This window comes from Cetorhinus maximus, chromosome 32 (genome assembly GCF_964194155.1).
Source record: "Cetorhinus maximus chromosome 32, sCetMax3.hap1.1, whole genome shotgun sequence".
Lineage (NCBI taxonomy): Eukaryota > Metazoa > Chordata > Chondrichthyes > Lamniformes > Cetorhinidae > Cetorhinus > Cetorhinus maximus.
The window spans coordinates 9,331,455-9,353,206 of record NC_135910.1 but is presented as its reverse complement, the minus strand read 5'-3'; the positions used below and the strand labels follow the sequence as shown (position 1 = coordinate 9,353,206).

Sequence of the window (21,752 nt, the reverse complement as noted above, 5' to 3'; positions counted from 1 at the left end):
AAACAAAAAGCTAAATAAAGTAGACAAGTTACCTTTGGAATCATGAATCCCCTGAATTCAGTGTCTCTCGTCACGGTGTGAGGGAGATTTAACGGGATAATGTTGGAATATCGTTGGACCTCGTGGATAGCTGCGTTGGTGTAAGGCATCTTCTCTCTATCGTCAATAGCGGGAGTGCGTTCAGACCCGATCACCTCGTCAATCTCACATTGAATTTTTTCTGAAAAAGGAATGTCATCAGTATTGCAAAGGGCTGTAGACTGTGCAGGATCGGGTGGGCGGAGTGAGGAGCGGCGGGGGCTACATATATGCGCAAAAGTGCAGGGTTGGGGGGCTGTAGACATGGGTAGGATGTGCAGGATTGGGGGGCTGTTGACAGGTAGAGGGTACGGGAACGAAGGGCTGTAGACAGGGCACAGAATTGAGGGGATGTAATTGTTAGCTGTGTTAATACCTTATTAATTACCTAAAGTTTTGTTAATGTCATTGTGAATGCTGGGAGAAACAGGTGATGGGTATTAATTGTCTTTGAGCACATATAAATAGGGGATCCTTCTGAGACCAGTGGGCACTGTGGGGGCTGGAGTGCCCTGGGAACACCATTTTAATTTGATTCTGTAAGTTTCCTTTGGTGTTTTGTTTTAGTTACAGTGCCCCCTCAGGGGCTGGCAGCCCTTTTAATAGGCTTATTTGATTGATTTTTGGTTTTATTTAAAAGAGAATATAAATAGGGGATCCTTCTGAGACCAATAGGCACTGCAGGGGCTGGAGTGCATCATCAGCCCCGGTAACAACATTTTAATTTGATTTTGTAAATTTCCTTTTGAAGCTTGTTTTTTGTTACAATGCCCCACCAAGGGATGTCGCCCCTTCGATTATTTTATTTTACTGATCATTTGTTTTATTATTAAGTATACATAGGGGATAACTGGGACACTGGGCTGTGTGGGAGGGGAGCTGTGAGACTGAACAAGCTCTCTCAATAAAGAAAAGCTCCGTCTCTTGGTTTTGGCTTCACCAGCCAGCTCTGACCCTATTAACAATCTGGGTTTTCTGGTTCGAGGGTGGAAGTGATGGGAGGATGCACCTACATACATTCTTTGTAGTGCCAGGAATCAAACTACCCGAGATCAGATATGTAAACAGTCACTCATTATGGGAGAGAAGATTCTGATAACTTTTTTTTCAATCTTGGAAATAAACATTGCTTTCTCGTTCTTTGAGTGGGTTTACTGATTATAAATGAACGGTTAGTGACCCACTTTACCACACACACACACACACAAACACACGCACATGCACACACACATGTACACGCAAACACATGCACACACACACGTACACGCAAACACATGCACACACACATGCACGCACACGTACACGCAAACACATGCACACACACACGTACACGCAAACACATGCACACACACACGTACGCGCAAACACACGCACACACACATGCACACACACACGTACACGCAAACACATGCACACTCACATGCACACACACACGTACACGCAAACACATGCACACACACATGCACACACACACACACGTACACGCAAACACATGCACACACACACGTACACGCAAACACATGCACACAATCTAGAAATCACCCCTGACACATGCTGTCAGAGGACTATAAATCTCATAATAGATTTGTTAGCAAATTGCATTAAACCCATGGGATTAGAGAGACAGTGGCTGCATGAATACGAGACTAGCTAAACGGCAGAAAGCAGAGAGGAGTGGTGAGCGAGTGGTTGTTTTTTTCACACTGGATGTGTACAGTGATGTTCCCCATGGGATGCATTTTACAGGTGGCTGCTCTGGGCAGCCTTAACAAGGCAGAAGTAAGTCCGTTCTTCCAGAGCTGCCAGTCAGTCGGATTTCCTGGCACCTCCAGCAGTTGCAGCAGTGCCAGCGCTGAGTAGTGGCTGCTGTGGGTACTGCAAGTAGTCCCTGGGAAGCGGAGGACATGGCCACCTGACTCAGGTAAGTCTGGGGTTTTGAACGGGGAGGGATCGGGCAGCCTAGGGAGGGGGAAAAGTTGGGGGGGTGGGGGTGGCTCCTGAAGCCTAGGCTGGAAGGTACAAAGGGAGGGGGGTGGTGAGATCTTAGGGGGGATGGTGCCCCTGATGCGCACAGGGCACCCCCTCAAAAGAGGTAACCCCCTTCCTCCCTGTCCTTTCACCAAAGCTGGTGAAAAAAACAGCCTGCCCACTCCAGTCTGTCTTGCCAGTGCATTATGGGGGCAGAGCTGGATTGAGGGCCTTAAATGGCCGATAATTGGCCACTTAAGGGCCTCAATGGACCTAAGGTGGGCAGCCTAGTGGGTGCCATACCCACTTTCCTTATTAATAGTGACTGGTTTGGGAATGGATGGGAAGGCAGTGGCCTAGCCACCCGACATATTTTACCTGATCCCCACACCTTCGAAAACACACCTGGCCGGGGGCCTTAAAATCCAGCCCCGGGGTCGATATTAGGTCCACTACTCTTTTTGATACATACTAATGAGCTGGACTCTGGTATAAGAGGCATAATTTCAAAGCAGCAGGATAGTAACAGAATCCAGGAGGACACAGATGGACTGGTGAAATGGGCAGACGCATGGCAGATGCAATTTAATGCAGGAAAGTGTGAAATAATGCATGTTGGTAGTAAGAATGAGAAAAGACTGAGCTAAAAGGTACAATTTTAAAAGAGGTGCAGGAACAGGGAGATTTGGGTGGGGGGTTTGGTGTTTGTGTGAAGGTGACAGAACAAGTTGAGAAAACTGTTAAAAAACATTCAGGATCTGTGGGAGGTTGCATCATGGTATTGTCACTGGATTAGTATCCTAGAGACCCAACGTAATGCTCTCAGGACCTGGGTTCGAATCCTGCCACAGCAGATGGTGAAATTTGAATTCAATAAAAATCTGGAATTAAAAGTCTGATAATAACCATGAAACCATTGCCAATTGATGTAAAACCCCATCTGGTTCACTAATATCCTTCAGAGAAGGAAATCTGCTTCCCTCACCTTGCCTGGCTTACATGTGACTCCAGACCCATAGCAATGTGGTTGACTTTTAAATGCCCTCTGGTTAGGGATGGGCAATAAATGCTGGCCTAGCCAGCAGCGCCCACATCCCATGAATGAAAAAATGAAAAAGATAAATAGGGGCATTGGGTTCAAAAGCAAAGGAGTTTATGCTGAACTTCAATCAAACATTGGTTAGACTCTGGCTGGAGCACTGTGTCCAATTCTGGGCACCACGATTTAGATAGATGTAAAAGCCTTAGGGAGGTACCAGGGAAACTCTTTCAAGTTATCAACAGTCGCAGATTGCAACTCTTTCGAGTACAATCACAGTTCTTGGTTTTCGGGAGTGGGACATGAACCCACAACCCTCCTATTCAAAGGCGAGGGTGCTATGGACTGAGCCACAGCTGACACCAGGGAAGTGGGACTAATTGGATTGCTCTATCAAAGATCCAGTAAAGGAACGATGGGCTGAGTGGTCTTTCTGTGTTGTATCATTGTAACATTTTGCGACTCAGCTTTGAGCCAATCAACATGGATCAAAGAGGTAAGTTTGGGAGGAGAGACTGAAGACTATCAGAGCCAATTTGTTGGGGTGTAGCACTGTAATCAGTTGGATGTTATTTTCTCTTCCTGTTTTATAGACAAAAAGTTAAGGCAGAGAAAAAATAAAATGAGTTGATGGCTTTGGAGAGTTCCAGTTATGTGCTTAATGAGTCTTGGCCTCCAAAGAAATTAAGGAAGTCTGTAATAGATAGGAGGACAATGGTGATTAAATGACAATTAAATAGGACAAGCAAAGAAACAAGGGCTGGGGCAAGTGGAGGCATTAATGGCAACAGCAGAATCATTACCAATAACTGTCATCTGGACAAATGGGAGGAGTAATTATAGTTGGAAATAAGAACAGAAAATGTTGGAAACGCTCAGCAGGCCGGGAAGCATCTGTGGAGAGAGGAAGCAACGCAGGCCAGGATTTTCCGGTCCTGCCCACCGTGGGACTAGGAATTCCCGCCTGGAGTCAATGGACCTTTGGCTAGTCCATCAAATTTTCCATCCCGCCACGGGTGGGGTGGGGACATCCCGGCCGGAGTTAACGTTTCAGGTCGATGACCTGTCATCAGAACTGGAAAAAGTTACTGAGATGTAATAGCTTTTGAGTGGGTACAGAGGCAGGGAGAAGTGGGTGGCGAAGAACCAAAGGGAATGTCTGTGACAGGGCGGAAGGCAGAACTTGTTGAACGCAATGTTCTGTTGCATGAATTACTGAGCAGCACTGCACAACTTGTAATTATCTCGACTCCTGAACACCTCCCCTGTTGCAATTGTGAAAGTCATTGTGGTTTAACACATCAGAATGAACAGTGCAAAAATATATACAGCCCCACTCTTTACAGTGAAACCATACATGAAAAGTGACATTTCGTAAGTCGGAAACAATTTATTTTTAAACTCTAGTTTGAGTAGAGTTCTTAGCTTATTGTAAAGCAAAATCCAATGGGCTCTGACTAATGCAGATTCATGTACTGGTGCCAGGGTGGAATAGTTTACATAGAAACTAGGAGCAGGAGTAGGCCATTCGGCCCTTCGAGCCTGCTCCGCCATTCATTATGATCATGACTGATCATCCAACTCAATAGCCTGATCCCGCTTTCTCCCCATACCCTTTGACCCCTTTCGCCCCAAGAGCTATACCTAACTCCTTTTTGATTAAGAACATAGAAAGACCATTCAGCCCTTCAAGCCCGCTTCACCATTCAATGAGACCGTGGCCGATCTTCAACTTCAACACAATTTTCCTGCACTATCCCTTGCTAGTTTTTAATATATAGAAACCTATCGATCTCAGTCTTGAACATACCCAACGACTGAGCCTCCACAGGCCTCTGGGGCAGAGACTTTCAAAGATTCACCACCCTCTGAGTGAAGAAATTCCTCCTCATCTCAACCCTAAATGACCCGCCCCTTATTCTGAGACTGTATAGACCCTCTCCAGCCAAGGGGGACATCCTTCCAGCATCTACCCTGTCGAGCCCTGTAAGAATCTTGCATGAGATTCTGAGCACGTGGGCAACAGATTCTACAATGACAAAATCAGAATAGGAAATAATAAGAAAATGAATGCTAAACCATCCTGTTTTTCCTACACTTGCATTTTTTAGGTCATATTTTCAACATTTTCTTCTACTGGCACAGTAAGCAATTCTCTGGAGTGGGTCTTGAACCCATGAGGTTCCACCTCAGAGTTGAGTGTTCTATCCCTGGAGCCTCAGCTAACTGATGGGCAATTGTCGGTCAGAACCCAGAACGTATTCCCTGCTCTCCTATGGCCTAGTGACATGAGATCTTTCACATTCATCATTGGGACAGGGCTTCAGATTAACATCTCATCCAAAAGATGGCACCTTTAAGTGCAGTACGAGGTGTCAGCTGTGGCTCAGTTCATAGCACCCTCGCCTTTGAATCAGAGGGTTGTGGGTTCATGTCCCACTCCCGGAAACCAAGAACTGTATTTGTTCTTGAAATAGTTGCAATCTGTGACTGTTGATAACTCGAAAGAATTTTAAGTGCAGTACAGACAAGGGGACTTGCAGCAAAGCGATCGAGCAACAGGCAGCACCTCATCTTCCGACTAGGCACTTTACAGCCTTCCGGACTTAACATTGAGTTCAACAACTTTAGATCATGAACTCTCTCTTCCATCTCCACTCCCTTTCCGATCCCCCTTTTCCCAATAATTTATAATTTTTTAAATATATTTTTCTTTTCCCACCTATTTCCATTATTTTTAAATTTATTTCCATCCATTGTTTTATCTCCACCGTTTAGCCTATTTCGATCCCTTCCCCCCCACCCCCACCCCCACTAGGGCTATCTGTCACTTGCTCGTCCTGCTTTCTACCCTTAATGTCCCCATTAGCACATTCCTTAGCTAATATTACCACCGTCAACACCCCTTTGTCCTTTTGTCTATGACATCTTTGGCAATCTCTTCTTTGCCTCCACCTATCACTGGCCCTCTATCCAGCTCTACCTGTCCCATCCCCTCTCAACCAGCTTATATTTCACCTCATTTCTATATTTCCTTAGTTCTGATGAAGAGTCATACGGACTCGAAACGTTGACTGTGTTCCTCTCCGCAGATGCTGTCAGACCTGCTGAGTTTTTCCAGCTATTTTTGTTTTCGTTGCATTTACTGACATCACTTAGCAATTTGTCCACAGTACCATTGAGCCAACTAATAGAGGCAAAGTTTAACGTAGACCTCTTTCAGAGGGAACCCTTGCTGAGGGTGTGCAGGAATTAACCTGTGACACACGCCAACCCACTTGCTACCGTGTGCACAGGGCTCTGGGAATGTACAAGAAACACAGTTAACGTGTGCAGAATGACCGTCACTCATACTCACTCTGGACATTTGGAAACTTCATGAATAGCAGGAGCCCCCATCGCATTGTCGAGCTGGTGGTGTCAGTCCCAGCAAGAAATATGTTAAATGTGGACAGGAGAAGGTTCTCATCGTTGAATTCAGTCCTTGGGTTGCCTTTCTCCTGGGAGAAGAGGGAGATAATAACTTTGTATTATCACACTGTCGCTCTGCTTGACTGTGCCCAAGGTGAGCACCACAGCTGAACAAACCCCAGACACCACAAGATCCAGTTTACAAACGGCAGTGACTCCTTAGCTACTGTGGGATGTCCTGGGTCGTGTTTGCCACCCCTGGCCAGGGGACATGAGGGGCAACCCTTGGCATCCCTCCAGCTCCCTGGGCATAGATCGCCTCATCCCACTCTTATATATATTCTGCCTTTGAACTATTGCTGTTCTTACCCTTGGCAAAAGTGCAAAACACAGACTTGAGAAACAAAACTTCATAAACTGATCGCATTTTAAACCCCATGGTTACGTTTGTGGCAAATTCCAAATTGACTTTTTGTTTCTGCTGCAGAATATCAAGAAAGAGCCAGGATTAATTATTTTTAATTAAATATTACCCATTAAGTTAACGACAGAATAAATGTCATTTCTAAAACTTTAAATGGCAGAGGAATGACTTGCATTTTTATAGCGCCTTTCCTGACTTCAGAGCGTTAAAGTGTTTTACAGCCAATTAAATGCTTTTCTTGAAAAGTAATCATTGCGGTAACATGGGAAATACAGCAGCCAATTTTTGCACACAACAAGCTCCCACGAGCAGCAATATGATCATCTGTTTCCAGTGATGTTGGTGGAGAGATAAATTATGGCCCAGGGCTGTACCAAGGTCCTGCATGGGAGACTGATAACGCAGGTAAGAGCCCATGGGATCCAAGGCAATTTGGCAAATTGGATCCAGAATTGGCTGAGTGGCAGGAAGCAGAGGGTGATGGTCGAGGGGTGTTTTTGTTACTGGATGCCTGTGTCCAGTGGGATTCCACAGGGATCGGTGCTGGGTCCCTTGCTGTTTGTGGTACATATAAACGATATAGTCTTGAATGGAGGAGGGTTGATCAGTAAGTTCGCGGATGACACGAAAATTGGCGGGCTGGTAAATAGTGAGGAGGATAGCCTTAGATTACAGGAGGATATAGACGGGCTGGTCAGATGGGCTGATCAGTGGCAAATGGAATTTAATCCGGATAATTGTACGATGATGCACTTGGGCAGGACAAACAAGGCACAGGAGTAAACAATGAAAGGTAGGACCCTGGGAAGTGCCAAGGATCAGAGGGACCTTGGTGCGTATGTCCACCGGTCCCTTAAGGTAGCGGGACAGGTAGATAAGGTGGTTAAGAAGGCATATGGGATACTTGCCTTTATTAGCCGAGGTATAGAATATAAGAGCAGGGAGGTTATGCTGGAACTGTATAAAACACTGGTTAGGCTGCAGCTAGAGTATTGCGTGCAGTTCTGGAATCTGCATTATAGGAAGGATGTGATTGCACTAGAGAGAGTGCAGAGGAGATTTGCCAGGATGTTGCCTGGGCTGGAGAGTTTTAGTTATGAGGAGAGATTGGATAGACTGGGGTTATTTTCCCTGGAGCAGAGGAGATTGAGGGAAGACATGATTGAGGTGTATAAAATTATGAGGGGCATAGATAGGGTAGACAGGAAGGAACTTCTCCCCTTGGTGGAAGGATCAATAACCAGGGGGCATAGATTTAAGGTAAGGGGCAGGAGGTTTAGAGGGGATGTGAGGAAGAATTTTTTCACTCAGAGGGTGTTGGGAATCTGGAACTCACTGCCTGAAAGGGTAGTAGAGGCAGAAACCCTCATAACATTGAAGAAGTATTTGGATGTGCACTTGCGATGCCATGGCTGGAAAATGGGATTAGAATAGTTAGGTACTGGTTTGATTGGCGCAGACTTGATGGGCCGAAGGGCCTTTATCTGTGCTGTATCAACAGTTTACTATAATAACACCATTATGAAAGAAGCCACATTTATATAGCACCTTTCATGTCCTCAGGGTGTCACCCAAAGGTCACTTTGAAGGCTAGTGACTGTCGTTATCTGGGAAAACATAGCCAATTTATGCACAGCAAGATCCCACAAACAATAAATAAGAGAGGTGGCCATTTAATTTATTTTCATTGGAGTTGTGGACTCGGGGTGTAGGGATGGTGCTGTGGGTGGCGGGGGGTAAATGTTGGATGCGAAAACAGGAGAACATTCCTGCTCTTCTTCGAATAGTGGGTTGGGATCCTTCACGCCAATCTCTTTTTTTAAAACTCATTCTGGGGATGAGGGTGTTTTACTGGCATGACCAGCATTCGCTGCCCATTTCCAGCTGCCCTTCAGAAGGTGGTTGGTAGGCTGCAGTCTCTGTGTTGGCAAAGGTTTGTCCGTAGTGCTGTTGGTTGCTATGATACAGTGGAGGAGTTTACTACACCATTTCGGAGGGCAGTTAGGCGTTCAAAAGTGAACTAAAAGAACATCTGGGGTAACTTTAAGAAAAATGAACAACTGGGGAACTCGCAGGATTGGGTGGAGTCTCAGCTTTGTATCCTTCTCCCAGTATTTCAATATAGAGCAAAGTCTGGGAGTGGGGGGTGCTGTAACTGATTCCATCATTTTCTTAGCCTTGGCCTGCTGCATTGTTCCAGTGAAGCTCAACGCAAACTGGAGGAACAGCACCTCATCTTCCGACTAGGCACTTTACAGCCTTCCGGACTGAATATTGAGTTCAACAACTTCAGATCATGAACTCTCTCCTCCATCCCCACCCCCTTTCCGATCCCCTTTTTCCTAATAATTATTATACCTTTTTAAAAAATATATTTTTCTTTTCCCACCTATTTCTATTATTATTTTTAAATTTATTCCCATCCATTGTTTTATCTCCACCTTTTAGCCTATTTCGATCCCTTCCCCCCCACCCCACCCCCACTAGGGCCATCTGTCACTTGCTCACCCTTAATGTCACCATCAGCACATTCCTTAGCTAATATCACCACCGTCAACACCCCTTTGTCCTTTTGTTTATGACACCTTTGGCAATCTCTTCTTTGCCTCCACATATCACTGGCCCTCTATCCAGCTCCACCTGTCCCACCCCCCCTTCAACCAGCTTATATTTCACCTCATTTCTATATTTCCTTAGTTCTGATGAAGAGTCATATGGACTCGAAACGTTAACTGTGTTCCTCTCCACAGATGCTGCCAGACCTGCTGAGTTTTTCCAGCTATTTTTGTTTTGGTTTCAGATTTCCAGCGTCCACAGTATTTTGCTTTTATTTTCTTAGTGGATGGTTTGGGTTAAAATTGCCCTCAGACCATAAGCTAACTGAACCAATGTTCCTCTTCTACATTTTTCTATGTTTGTTCATGGGATGTGGGTGCTGTTGGCAAGTCCAGGATTTGTTTCCCCTCCCTAAATGCCCCTGAGAAGGTAGTGGTGAGTTGCCTTCTTGAACTGCTACAGGTACACCCACTGTGCTATTTTTCCAAAGCAGTTTGATACAACTGAGTGGCTATTTCAGAGGGGCGTTAAGAATCAATATGACCGCATTGCCTGGGCCTGGAGTCATGTGTAGGCCTGACCGGGGTAAGGAAGCAGATATTGGTGAACCAGATGGGTTTTTGCTAAAATACAGTAGTTTCAAAGTCACCCCTACAGAAACTAACATTTCATTCCAGATTGATTAACTAATTGAACTTAAATTCCACCAGCTCAAGCGGGATTTGAACCCCCATCTCTAGTTTACTCAGCCAGTAACATTACCACAATGGCACCTGTGAGGAGGGACACAGTTAACGTTTCGAGTCCATATGACTCTTCATCAGACGGGTCACAGGGACTCGAAACGTTAACTGTTTTCCTCTCCGCAGATGCCGTCAGGCCTGCTGAGTTTTTCCAGCTATTTTTGTTTTTCTATTTTTGTTTCAGATTCCCAGCATCCGCAGTATTTTGCTTTTGACGTCACCACTCTGCCGCCCCCAACACTCTTCAGCTCCCTGACTTATCCAACAGCTCTCTTCCATCAATGGCTTTGTTAACCAGAGTTCAGAGAGCCGATTGGTGGCCAGCTCAACAGCTCAAAGCCCAGAGATTCCATTAAAGATCAGTGCTGTTCAGAACATGTTCAAAAACCTCTTTACAAACCTCCTCCATTTTGGAGAGGAAACTGGCAGTAAAATCCTGGGGCCGCTCTCTGGCGCTCATGTCTTTGTGACTTTGGATCATTTCTCTCAGGAAATTCTTGATTTGAGCTGCATTTTCGAAAAGCCTGTTGTGAGGGCCCGGGAGGTAATCCAAAATGTTCGGAAGCAAGTCATATAGCTGTAGAAAGGACACAAGGTAGTGGTTAATTAGTTGAGTCATGGCAGGAGGAATGGCTTTCTGTGGCCAGAGGCCAAATAGCAAGAGATTAAATCTTTACCCATCACTGGATATTGGCTTGTGTGAAGAAAAAAGGTTGAACAAGTTTGTACTTATATTGTATCTTTCATAGCCTCAGGACGTCCCAAAGTGGTTTACAGTCAATGAGCAATTGTAATGTAGCGCAGCAAGATCCCTCAAACAACAATGAGATAATGTCCTGATAATCTGATTTAGGTGTTGTTTTGAGTGTTAAATATTGCCCCAGGAGACCAGAGTGAGCTCCCCTGCTCTTCTTCCAATAGTAACGGGATCTTTTACATCTACCCGAGAGGATAGTTGGGGCTTCAGTCTAACGTCTCACTCAAAGGACCGCACCTCCAACATTGCAGGACTCCCTCAGTACCACATTGAGTGTCAGTCAGCCTAGATTAGGTGCTCATGACTCTGGAGTGAGGTTTGAAGCCATAAGAGGTGAGAGTGATACCGAGCTGAACTATGTTGGGGGTATTGGGCAATCTGTTAGGTGCTGGGATCGCAGTCAGTGTACAGTAATTGCCTTCATTGTGGCTCTGTGAAGCCCCACATGATGGAGAATGTCATCACTCACTGTCTAGGTTCACACTTGAGGAAGAACTGCTAAGCATCCTAACCCAACATAAATCGCTGTACTTTCCTTTATTCTTTCTGGGGATGTGGGCGTCGCTGGCAAGGCCAGAATTTGTTGCCCATCCCTAACTGTCCTTGTCTTGAGTGGCTTGCTAGGCCATTTCAGAGGGCAGTTAAGATTCAACCACATTGCTGTGGGTCTGGAGTCACATGTTGGCCAGACCGGGTAAGGACAGGAGATTTCCTTCACTAAAAGGAAAGGACATTAGTGAATCAGATGGGGTTTTGTAAACAACCACTGATAGCTATCATAGTCACTGATACAGAGACTAGCTTTATTGAATTGGATCACTACCAGCTGCCATGGTGGGATTTGAACCCGTATGGCCAAAGCATTAGCCTAGGTTTCTAGATTTCCAGTCCAACAACATCACCGCTACACCACCATCTCTGCCTTGCTGTGGAGTGTGGAAAAGGCTAGATGAGAAAATCAGGAGGATATTGAGCTATTAACAAATAAAAAGTGTCACATCAATGGTAGTGTCTGGTACCATGGGGAGTGGGGGTGGGAGTGGGGGTGGTGGGTCGATGGGACTGTTCTTCTGAGTCAGATTTGATATCAATCTTTTTTTAACTCCCTCCTGCAGATACTCAGTGCAGCTCCTCACGTCCTGGCCCCATTTCCCTTCTACCCAGCTGCTCTGTGCTGTAAGTAGAGCACGAGAACATAAGGAATAGCAGCAGGAGTAGACCATGCAGCCTGTTGAGCCTGCTCCTCCATTCAATATGATCATGGCTGATCTTCCACCTCAACTCCATTTTCCCACCCGATTCCCCGTCTCTCTTCATGACCAAAAATCTGTCTCTCTCAAACTTGAATATACTCAACAACTGAGCATCCACAACTCTCTGGGGTAGAGAATTCCAAAGATTAACAGCCCTCGCTGAGTGAAAAAGTTTCTCCTCATTCCAATCTGAAATGGCCGACCCCTATCCTGAGCCTATGACCCCTGGTTATAAGATCTCTGTCCAGGGGGAAACAGCCTCTTGGTATCCATCCTGTCAAGCTAAGAATTTTATATGATTCAATGAGATCACGTCTCATTCTTCTAAACTCCAGAGAATATGGACCCATTCTACTCAACTCCACATAGGCCAACCTCTCACCCCAAGATTCAATCAAATGCAGCAGACAATACACAAATTCCTGTATATATGAGAATTTCCACCTACTGTATAGAGAGACTCCAATCCAGGCTTAGCACTAAGAGCAGGGGGAAAGGAGCATTATGGGGCCCAAGGGGACAGAGGCAGCTGGTCTGTGCTAAAGTTTTCTGGCAAAAGCTGATGAGTTTAATCAGATTCCCAAAATGGGAGTGTCATTATGAAGTGGCAATTGTTGCCACAGCTGGCTTTCATTGAAATCTTGTTAGGGAATCGTTAAGAGTTTCAGATTGGGAGTCAGGATAACAGGAGGCAATGATTCATTCAACAGTGAGACATGTTGGGGCAACATGAGGCGTGGAGCTGAGGAAAAGGTGTGGGGAACAGGTGCAACATGACTCAAACAGCCACCTGTAGCCACATGTCGGTAGAATACAACTCTGACTATTTGAAGAAACTGACAGAACGTGGGTACAGTGCACCTTAGCCAAGGTTCACAACCCCTTGTGTGCTCCCCGACCTTTCGAAATAATGTGAAGGCATTGGACAGGGTGCCGAAAAGATTCGTGAGAATGGTTCCAGGAATGAGGAACTTCAGCTTTGTAGATAGATTGGAGGAGCCTTGTAGGAGAGAAGGCTGAGAGGGGATTTGAAAGTGGTAATCGAAATCATGACAGGTCTGGACAGGGCAGGTAAGGAAAAGCTGTTCCCATTGTTGGAAGGATTGAGAACCAGAGGGCACAGATTTAAGGTGATTGGCTAAACAAGCAATGGGCAACATGAAGAAAAACCTCCTTATGCAGTGGAGTGGCGGGATTGGGAACGCATTGCCAGAGAGTGTGGTGGAGGCAGGTTCAATCATGGCTTTCAAAAGGGCTTTGGATCATTATCTGAAAAGAAAACAAATTGCAGGGCTACAGGAAAGTGATGGGTGGCTGTAGGGGAATTGCTCTTGCAGAGAGCCAGCACAGACACTATGGGCTGAATGGCCTCTTTCTGCGCTGTAACCATTTTATGATTGACTCTATGCAGAGAACTGTCACCGTGAACAGATTCAGAGCGCTGACAGGCATGTAGAGAACACTTTCACGGAACATGTAGGAAATGCTCACAAGGAATGTGGGGAGAACTCACACAATACAGCAGGTTATAGAGAATTTAGTCGCAGAATGTTCGATGAAAGAATCTGCAGTTATTGCGTTCACCATTCTGGCAAAGATGTAGGACAATGTTATGAGGATGGAAAGATTTGAGTGCTGGGGGTGTGCACTGTACTCACAATTTCTACCACTCCGTCCTCCCTTCATTGCTCCTAGTTGAAGTTTACCCAGTGAATTAAAGAAGCAAGAGTATTTATGTCAATTGAAAATATTGGCGAGCTCTGCTGGGGGCGAGAGTGTGCGAGTGCCCTTGAAGAAGAGGTCACCTGGGGACGAGTTCAAAGGTCGGAGCTTATCGGTAGGGTGAAAGAAAGGCCTGTGTTACTGAGGAATAAACAGGTGAAGACAGAGAGAGGAACCAGTGACTGGGATTGACCTTACCTGGCCCCAGGGGCTGCTAATGACTCTCATGTTTTCTGTGATCATGTCCAGCAGATTGAGCAACTTTGAGTCCGTGTAATTGAACCGATTCCCAAAGACAACAGCACACATTATGTTACCTGTGGCACAGGTGAGCTGGAACGTGGGGTCAAAGGGCAACTCTGAAATAACAAGGAACAACAAAGCGTGACTTGATAAATGGAGCACCACAAAGCACCGGAGTGCATCCCAAACAAAGGAGGGGAGAGGGCTGAGGCCTATTTTTCTGTAGTTACCTTGGGGAGGGGGTGTGGGGGCGGGGGAGGGGGCAATAGTGTAACACACTTCACATTGGATTGGCCAGTAACATAAAAGAGTCCACATCCGATTGGCCGAAAGCATAAAGCAGGTGACGTCTGATTGGGTGACAGCCGCTTGTACCCCGCCCACGTTTCCTTCCCATCAATTTAAGAAACCCACTCGCCTCTTTCAGAAAGCTGGGACAGGCATGATGGGCTGAATGGCCTCCTTCTGTGCTGGAAGGTTCTATACTTTACCTTTCGCACCAAATGTTAAAATAACCTCTGACTTACTTCATTCTCGCAATGTTTCTAACTAAGACGCTGAATGCCAGTGGCCCTCCTAAAAAGTACCGCCTGAGATTCATGATAAAGCATTTCAGCGTGAGGGTGTCTAACGGTGAGAATGGAGAGTAATCGTCTCACTCAAAGGCCAGGTGATTGTGAAGGTGTGATTGACAATTCTACAAATGAAACCAACCCTTTGTACACCTGCTGTTGAGCTTCTTTCTCACTATGTCTCGTGTATTCCGGTCATTAACTGATAGTAATTCCTGACGGAGACCCCTCTGCTCTCGATCCACAAGGCCTTGTGTTTGTCAAAGGCTCAGCTCTTGGGAGCGGCCGTGATCAATGGTGTGAGGGGAACTTCACCAAAACCAAAAGCAAACCAGCCCCTGCGACCAAAAATAAAAACACCTGGAAAAACTCAGCCGGTCTGGTAGCATCTGCGGAGAGGAGCACAGTTAACGTTTCGAGTCCGTATGACTCTTCAACAGAAGAGTCCTCTTCGCAGATGCTGCCAGACCTGCTGAGTTTTTCCAGGTATTTTTATTTTTGTTTTGGATTTCCAGAATCCGCAGTTTTTTTGCTTTTAAGCTCCTGCAACCCTTGGCTTGTGAAAAAGAAGTGTGAATAAAGCATATTTATACTGCGTCCACAGCTCACCCTGCCCAAGGCACCCTAAGGGTAAGTGCTGAGGTAGAATAAGAGAGAGTTGGCAGTCTCTCTACATCTCTCCTCATTTATATTTCCATTGACTTCAAATACCTGCCCAATTGCCAGTAGCCTATTCAACCATGGGGCGATTCACAGCTGAGCCTGCATATCCATAAGACCATAAGACCATAAGACATAGGAGCAGAAATTAGGCCATTCGGCCCATCGAGTCTGCCCCACCATTCAATCATGGCTGATAAGTTTCTCAACCCCATTCTCCCGCCTTCTCCTCTTCCCTCTGAGTTAGAAGGTTGTGGGTTGAAGCCCCATTCTTGATGCTTGGGCATGTAAGCCAGGCTGAGGGAGTGCTGAACTGTTGGAGGTGCCGTCTTTTGGATGCGATGTTGAACTGAAGCCCTGCATAGGTGGATGTAAAAGATCCTATGCCGCTATTTTGAAGAGCAGGGGAGTTCTCCCCAGTCTCCTGGCCAATGTTTATCCCTCAACCAACATCTGATGACCTGTTCACCATCACACAGTGGAATCTTGCTGTGCCCAAATTGGTTGCTGTGCTTCCTATTATAGTGTCTGCACTTCAAATGAAAACCCATTGGCTGTAAAACACTGCAGGATGTCCTGAGGTTGTGAAAGGTGTTACATAAATGCAGGGTTTGGCATTCTTTCTAACCTCTGTCTGAGTGGTGTTTGGGTTGGTACCTCATACCCACGATGGCTGTTTTTCAACATTTGTTGCCCAATCTGAGTTCTTTGGGCAGGATCAGCTCCGAGGTGATGCCCCCACTGTGCTCTCGCTGTGCAGGTCTGCACGAGGGTGTTGGTGCTGGTGGGTAGGGGGGGAGCCCATACCCCACAAAACAGAGTCAGGAAAGGACAGGGGGAAATTTGTGGGTGTTGGGAAGCGGCTGGATCTACAAAAGGTCTCAGTGAATCCCAGGTTTCTGAAAATGGTTCAACTCTCACCTTTCACCTTTGAGAATTGAATTCGTAATGTTTGCCAGTTCCAAGTGAACATCCCTCCACTTTACCTCAGTACACTCGCGCTGATCTTGATAGGAACATAGGAAATAGGAACCCCTCACGCCTGCTCTGCTATTTAACTAGATCATGGCTGATTTTCCACTTCAGCGCCATTTTCCTGCAATATCTCCACATTCCCTTGATACCTTTGATATTTAAAAATCTATCGATCTCTGTCTTGAACATACTCAATGGCTGAACAAGTATATTCTTCCTTAGGTAAGGAGACCAAAACTGCACAGGATACTCCAGGTGCCGTCTCACCAAGGGTCTATACACGTGAAGCAAGACTTCTTTATTCCTGTACTCACATCCTCTTGCAATTAAGGCCAATATACCATTTCCCTTCCTCATGGCTTGAACACCCAGGTCCCTTTGGAACTCAACACTTCCCAATCTCTCACCATTTAAAAGATACTCTGTCTTTTCTGTTTTTCCTGCCAAAGTGAATAACTTGATGCCGCAGGTTGTGGGTTGAGTGTAGTTGGTGCTCAGTGTCAGTCTAGTCTGAGTGGAATCACTAACCTTTGGTCTCTCTGAAGACCTCCACCAGGCACTTTGCCTCTTGCTGGATGAAATCCTCCAGTGTCTTCGTCCCCTTCCCGAAGTTCCTCAGGGCCGTGATGGCGAAGTTCCGAAGATGGAGCGAGCGCTGCCCGTTGCTGCTGGCGATTCCTGGGAGGACAGAGAGTGACACCATTCAGAGGGCACGCCACCCCCCCACTCCCACTCACCCCCTACTCCACTCCCCAGTGCGTGTTGTTAAACGAGGGGTGGCGGGGGGGCGAGGGAAGGGGACTGTGAAACTCTTGAGAGGGGATTCTCCTCCTCCTCCACCATCACTTCAGTGGAAAGAGCTGAGTTTTTTCCCGCAGTTTTCCTGAGGGACCCCTCGCTGACGTTGCAGCGCCTGAGTGGAAGATCTTGGCGCAGTTATCTCCCATGCAGCCCATGCCTCAAGGCAGCTTGCTCTGTCTCGAGCTGCATGTCAGGTAGGATTGAAGGTCAAGGGGGTGGGGTTGGGGGGTGCAGGGTGGGGTTGGGTTAGCCTCTGACCTTTCACCTTTGAGATCTGGGGTCAAAATGACCTCAACAGATGGTACAGCTTGAGAAATTTACTTTTGGGCGTTGGTGGGGGGGGGGCGGGTGTGGGTGTTGGTGAACACAAGAGCTACCTAGAATTATAACACAGAAACAGGCCATTCAGCCCCACTGGTCTATGCTGGAGTTTTAATGGAAGCCTCCCTCCATCTTAAATAGAAAATGCTGGAAAAGCGCGGCAGGTCTGACGGCGTCTGTGGAGAGAGAGAAAAACAAAGTTAACGTTTCACGTCCGTATTGACCCCTACGGACTCGAAACGTTAACTTTGTTTTTCCCTCTCTCTCCACAGACGCCGTCAGACCTGCTGAGCCTTTCCAGCATTTTCTGTTTTTGTTTCAGGCTTCCGCAGCATTTTGCTTTTATCTCCCTCCATCTTAGTGCGTCTCGCCCAATTATATAGCCTTCTACTCCTCACGTACTTAACCAGACTTCTATTAAACGCCACACTGGGGTGGGTGGTGAGGCTCGGAGGCTTGCATTCTGCATTCACTGGTGCCACACCCTACCTGGGGATTAGAATACTGAGATCATGATGGTAGATCATAGGCATGCCTCAAGAATGCGCCCTGGGCTAAAGATTCCACATTCACTGCTCAGCCACTTTCGCAGCAGACGACTTTAGCACCTAGGATAATTCCTCAGTGTTGGAAATCCCCATCTCTGAATTGCCAGCTCTGCTCAGGGATGCAGGCGGGGAGGCTGAACGCAGAGAGGTAATAAACAAATGAGGGAGGGCGTACAGAAAAAAGAGGTATGCGGGAGGAGGGATGGAGTGGAGGAGGAAGGGGAAAGAAAAGGCCAAATGAAAAAGAGGAAGAAAGGAAAGTCATTCTGTTTTTGTAATGACGTTAGAGAATGAGATTGCAGCAGGAAACAGGAAGGCAAATATTGTACACGATGTCCAATTTTCTAAATTTTACCATGAGCTCATTTTGGACCAATTTAAACCCCATAGCGCATTTATAGAATTGGGAACACAATTGATAGAAAAGGGAGATGTAACAGAACTGCAAGAGATCTGGTTCATACCCAGCACCGAGGGCCAACAAAAGACACAGCCATGTAAAAGCACAGGCAGGATACAGGGCGTAGTGTCCATAGCAAGACGTATGGGGGGAGAAAGGTCAGGGGGATTAACTTGGCCCCCGTTCTTACCATATCCTTTCGTGACCTTCCTGATTGACGGGACCGTGCCTCTGGCTCCGAAATCGGCCGCCCGATCGACCAACGCTTCCTTCACGGTTTCAAAGCCGCACAGCACCACCGCTGGGCGTGTTCCAAGCCAGACGGTGAACACAGAACCGTACTTCTTGCTCAGCTGTAGAGACAGAAAGTGGGGTTCAGTCTCCCGCAAGCCAGGGAGGTGCAAACCGATTAACTGGGGCCGTTTATAAAAAATAACCCCTGTGGATGTGAACTGGGTTGAGGACACCAGCCCTGTTCCTCTCCCTTGTCCCCCACTCCCCCCCCAACAGTTCACTGGGCTTGTCTGACTGAGTGCAGCATAGGCTCCTTGCTCTCCGGAGACCTTTCGAAATACAGTAAAGCGCTATCACTCGCGATGGCTTCTTCGTTCGCGAGTTTGTTCATCTGTGTAAAAGTCTTTGTAGGCCAGATCGCCCACTGTGGGCCCAAATATTGGCTTATCCACGGTTTTAAAAATAAAGGATGGAAGCCAATTTTAGAAAATGCCAATAATAAGAAACAAAACAACTAAATTAAGTTAAAAAAACAGAAGGTGTTCATGAATTCTTAAAATGCAAGCGGGAGAGCTTTTTAAGCCAGTACGTGGAAGGTCCTACAAGAGAGGGGACTTAATTTTAGGGAATGAAGCCGGGCAAGTGGTAAAGGTATCAGTGGGGGAGCATTTTGCAGATAGTGATCATAACTCTGTGAGATTCAGGGTTGTTATGGAAAAGGACAAGTATGGGCCAGAGATCAGAGTTCTAAATTGGGGGAAGGCCGATTTTAATAAGATCAGATATGATTTGGCCAGAGTAGACTGGGAGCAGCTACTTTTAGGTAAATCTGTGTCAGAGCAGTGGGACTCATTCAAGAAGGAAATAGGGAGAGTACAGGGCCAACATATTCCAGTAAAGATAAAGGGTGGGACCAACAAATCCAAGGAACCCTGGATGTCGAGGGATATACAGGATTGGATAAAGAGAAAAAGGGAGGCTTATGGCAGATACCGAAGGCTCAAAACAGCGGAAGCCCTAGAGGAGTATAGAATGTGTAGGGGGGAACTTAAAAAGGAAATTGGGAGAACAAAAAAGGGGCATGAAAAAATATTCGCAAAATAAAGGAAAATCCAAAGCTATTTTACAAGTACATTATTAAAATCAGCCTTCCCCCAATTTAAAACTCTGATTTCTGGCCTATCCTTGTCCTTTTCCATATCAACCTTGAATCTAACGGATTATAGAATTGGGAACCAATTGATAGAAAAGGGCAATGTAACAGAACTGCAAGAGATCTGGTTCATATCCAGCACCGAGGGCCAACAAAAGACACAGCCCCATAAGAGCACAGGCAGGATACAGGGCGTAGTGTCCATAGCAAGACGTAGGGGGGACCTAACGCTGGTTAGGCCACAGCTAGAGTATTGCGTGCAGTTCTGGAATCCACATTATAGGAAGGATGTGATTGAACTAGAGAGAGTGCAGAGGAGATTTACCAGGATGTTGCCTGGGCTGGAGAGTTTTAGTTATGAGGATTGGATAGACTGGGGCTATTTTCCCTGGAGCAGAGGAGATTGAGGGGGGACGTGATTGAGGTGTATAAAATTATGAGGGGCATAGATAGGGTAGACAGGAAGGAACTTTTCCCTTTGGTGGAGGGATCAATAACTAGGGGGCATAGATTTAAGGTAAGGGCCAGGAGGTTTAGAGGGGATGTGAGGAAGAATTTTTTCACCCAGAGGGTGTTGGGAATCTGGAACTCACTGCCTGAAAGGGTGGTAGAGGCAGAAACCCTCATAACATTTAAGAAGTATTTGGATGTGCACTTGCGATGCCATGGCATACAAGGCTATGGGTCTAGTGCTAGAAAAATGGACTAAAATAGGTTCTTGTTTGACTGGCGCAGACTTTATGGGCCAAAGGGCCTTTTTCTGTGCTGTAAACCTCTATGACTCTGTGCAGGCAGGGGGAGGAGGGAGAGTCGGGGCCAGCGCTCTTTTGCGCATGCACTTGAAAGAGCACTTCAATCTCCTTGAGGCACGAAGCAGCCTCAGAGTGATTGAATGGATATTAAAATAATTAAATAAATGATTTAGAAATTTATTTAAACAATGTCCCCTCATGTGACTGTGTCACATGAGAAGGGACATGTTTTTGTTTTTATGAAAACTTTTATTTGTTTAATCAAAGCTTTAGAAACCTCACCCCGCTCGTGGATGAGGTTTCCTAAAGAATGCAAAGGCTGCTTGGGCTTTTTATCTTCCCACCAACCTTAAGGTTGGACGGGCAGCGTTAACAAGTACAATAATTACTTTGTTAATGGCCTCAATAGGCCGTTTACCTTTCAGCGGGTGCGCAGCTGACTCTGGCGTGCGCCCGCTGAACGAAATATTGCGGGACTGAGCGATGACACACGCCCAACATCATCGTAAGTCATTTTAAGCGCCGGAGTGTCGGGCCTGCCCCCACACTCCGACTGAAAAATTCTGCCCCTAGGTACATTTGTGTGTGGATTTGCATAGCTAAAAATACTTATCAATGGTTAACGTATCAAGTTCCTACAGCCTTACTAATCACCTCACACTGTGAAGTTATAGGGTTGTCAATGTGCAAATGCCTGTCTGCAGTGTGTAGTGACCAACCACCAACCTGCACATACCAAGACCCAGAAATATTATTGTGCAGGGTGTTGTGTTCGATATAAATCTGAAGGTGAGGGGTTGCACAGGGGCAGGGGTTTGGGAATGACTGCTTTTCCCATTTGAGCTGGTGCCAACAGGCCACAGAACAACACCCACAATCTCCCATGGCGGGGTCTTTCCCACTCTCTTCAACTTCCGTGTAATCCTCCCTTCTCGCTTACCCACCCTCCAGTCTACCATTAGTGGCCATGTCTGCCTCAATCACGAGTAAGAAAAATTCCAAGGGACGGACACACCATCCATGGTTAACTAGAAAGGTTAAAGATAGTATCAAACTTAAAGAAAAAGCATAGAGTTGTGCAAAGGTAGGTGGAATGTCAGATGATTGGACAGGAGATAAGGAATAGCAAAGAGTGACTAAAA

General features: G+C 46.3%; 1 protein-coding gene across 2 annotated transcripts in view; it reads right to left on the bottom strand.

Moving 5' to 3' along the window:
• LOC144671394 (cytochrome P450 2F2-like) overlaps positions 1-21,752 on the bottom strand; it is a 46,662-nt gene that overhangs the window by 11,979 nt on the left and 12,931 nt on the right. For both annotated transcript variants that reach the window (XR_013573928.1, XM_078533283.1), the window contains exons 2-7: positions 18,662-18,824; positions 16,930-17,079; positions 14,150-14,310; positions 10,620-10,796; positions 6,444-6,585; positions 33-220 (exon numbers count right to left, since the gene is read on the bottom strand). Coding sequence is in view for 1 of the 2 variants with exons in the window: in XM_078533283.1 (XP_078389409.1) it covers positions 33-220; positions 6,444-6,585; positions 10,620-10,796; positions 14,150-14,310; positions 16,930-17,079; positions 18,662-18,824 (981 nt within the window). In the remaining variant the exon portion in view is untranslated. The remainder of the gene's footprint in view (positions 1-32; positions 221-6,443; positions 6,586-10,619; positions 10,797-14,149; positions 14,311-16,929; positions 17,080-18,661; positions 18,825-21,752) is intronic.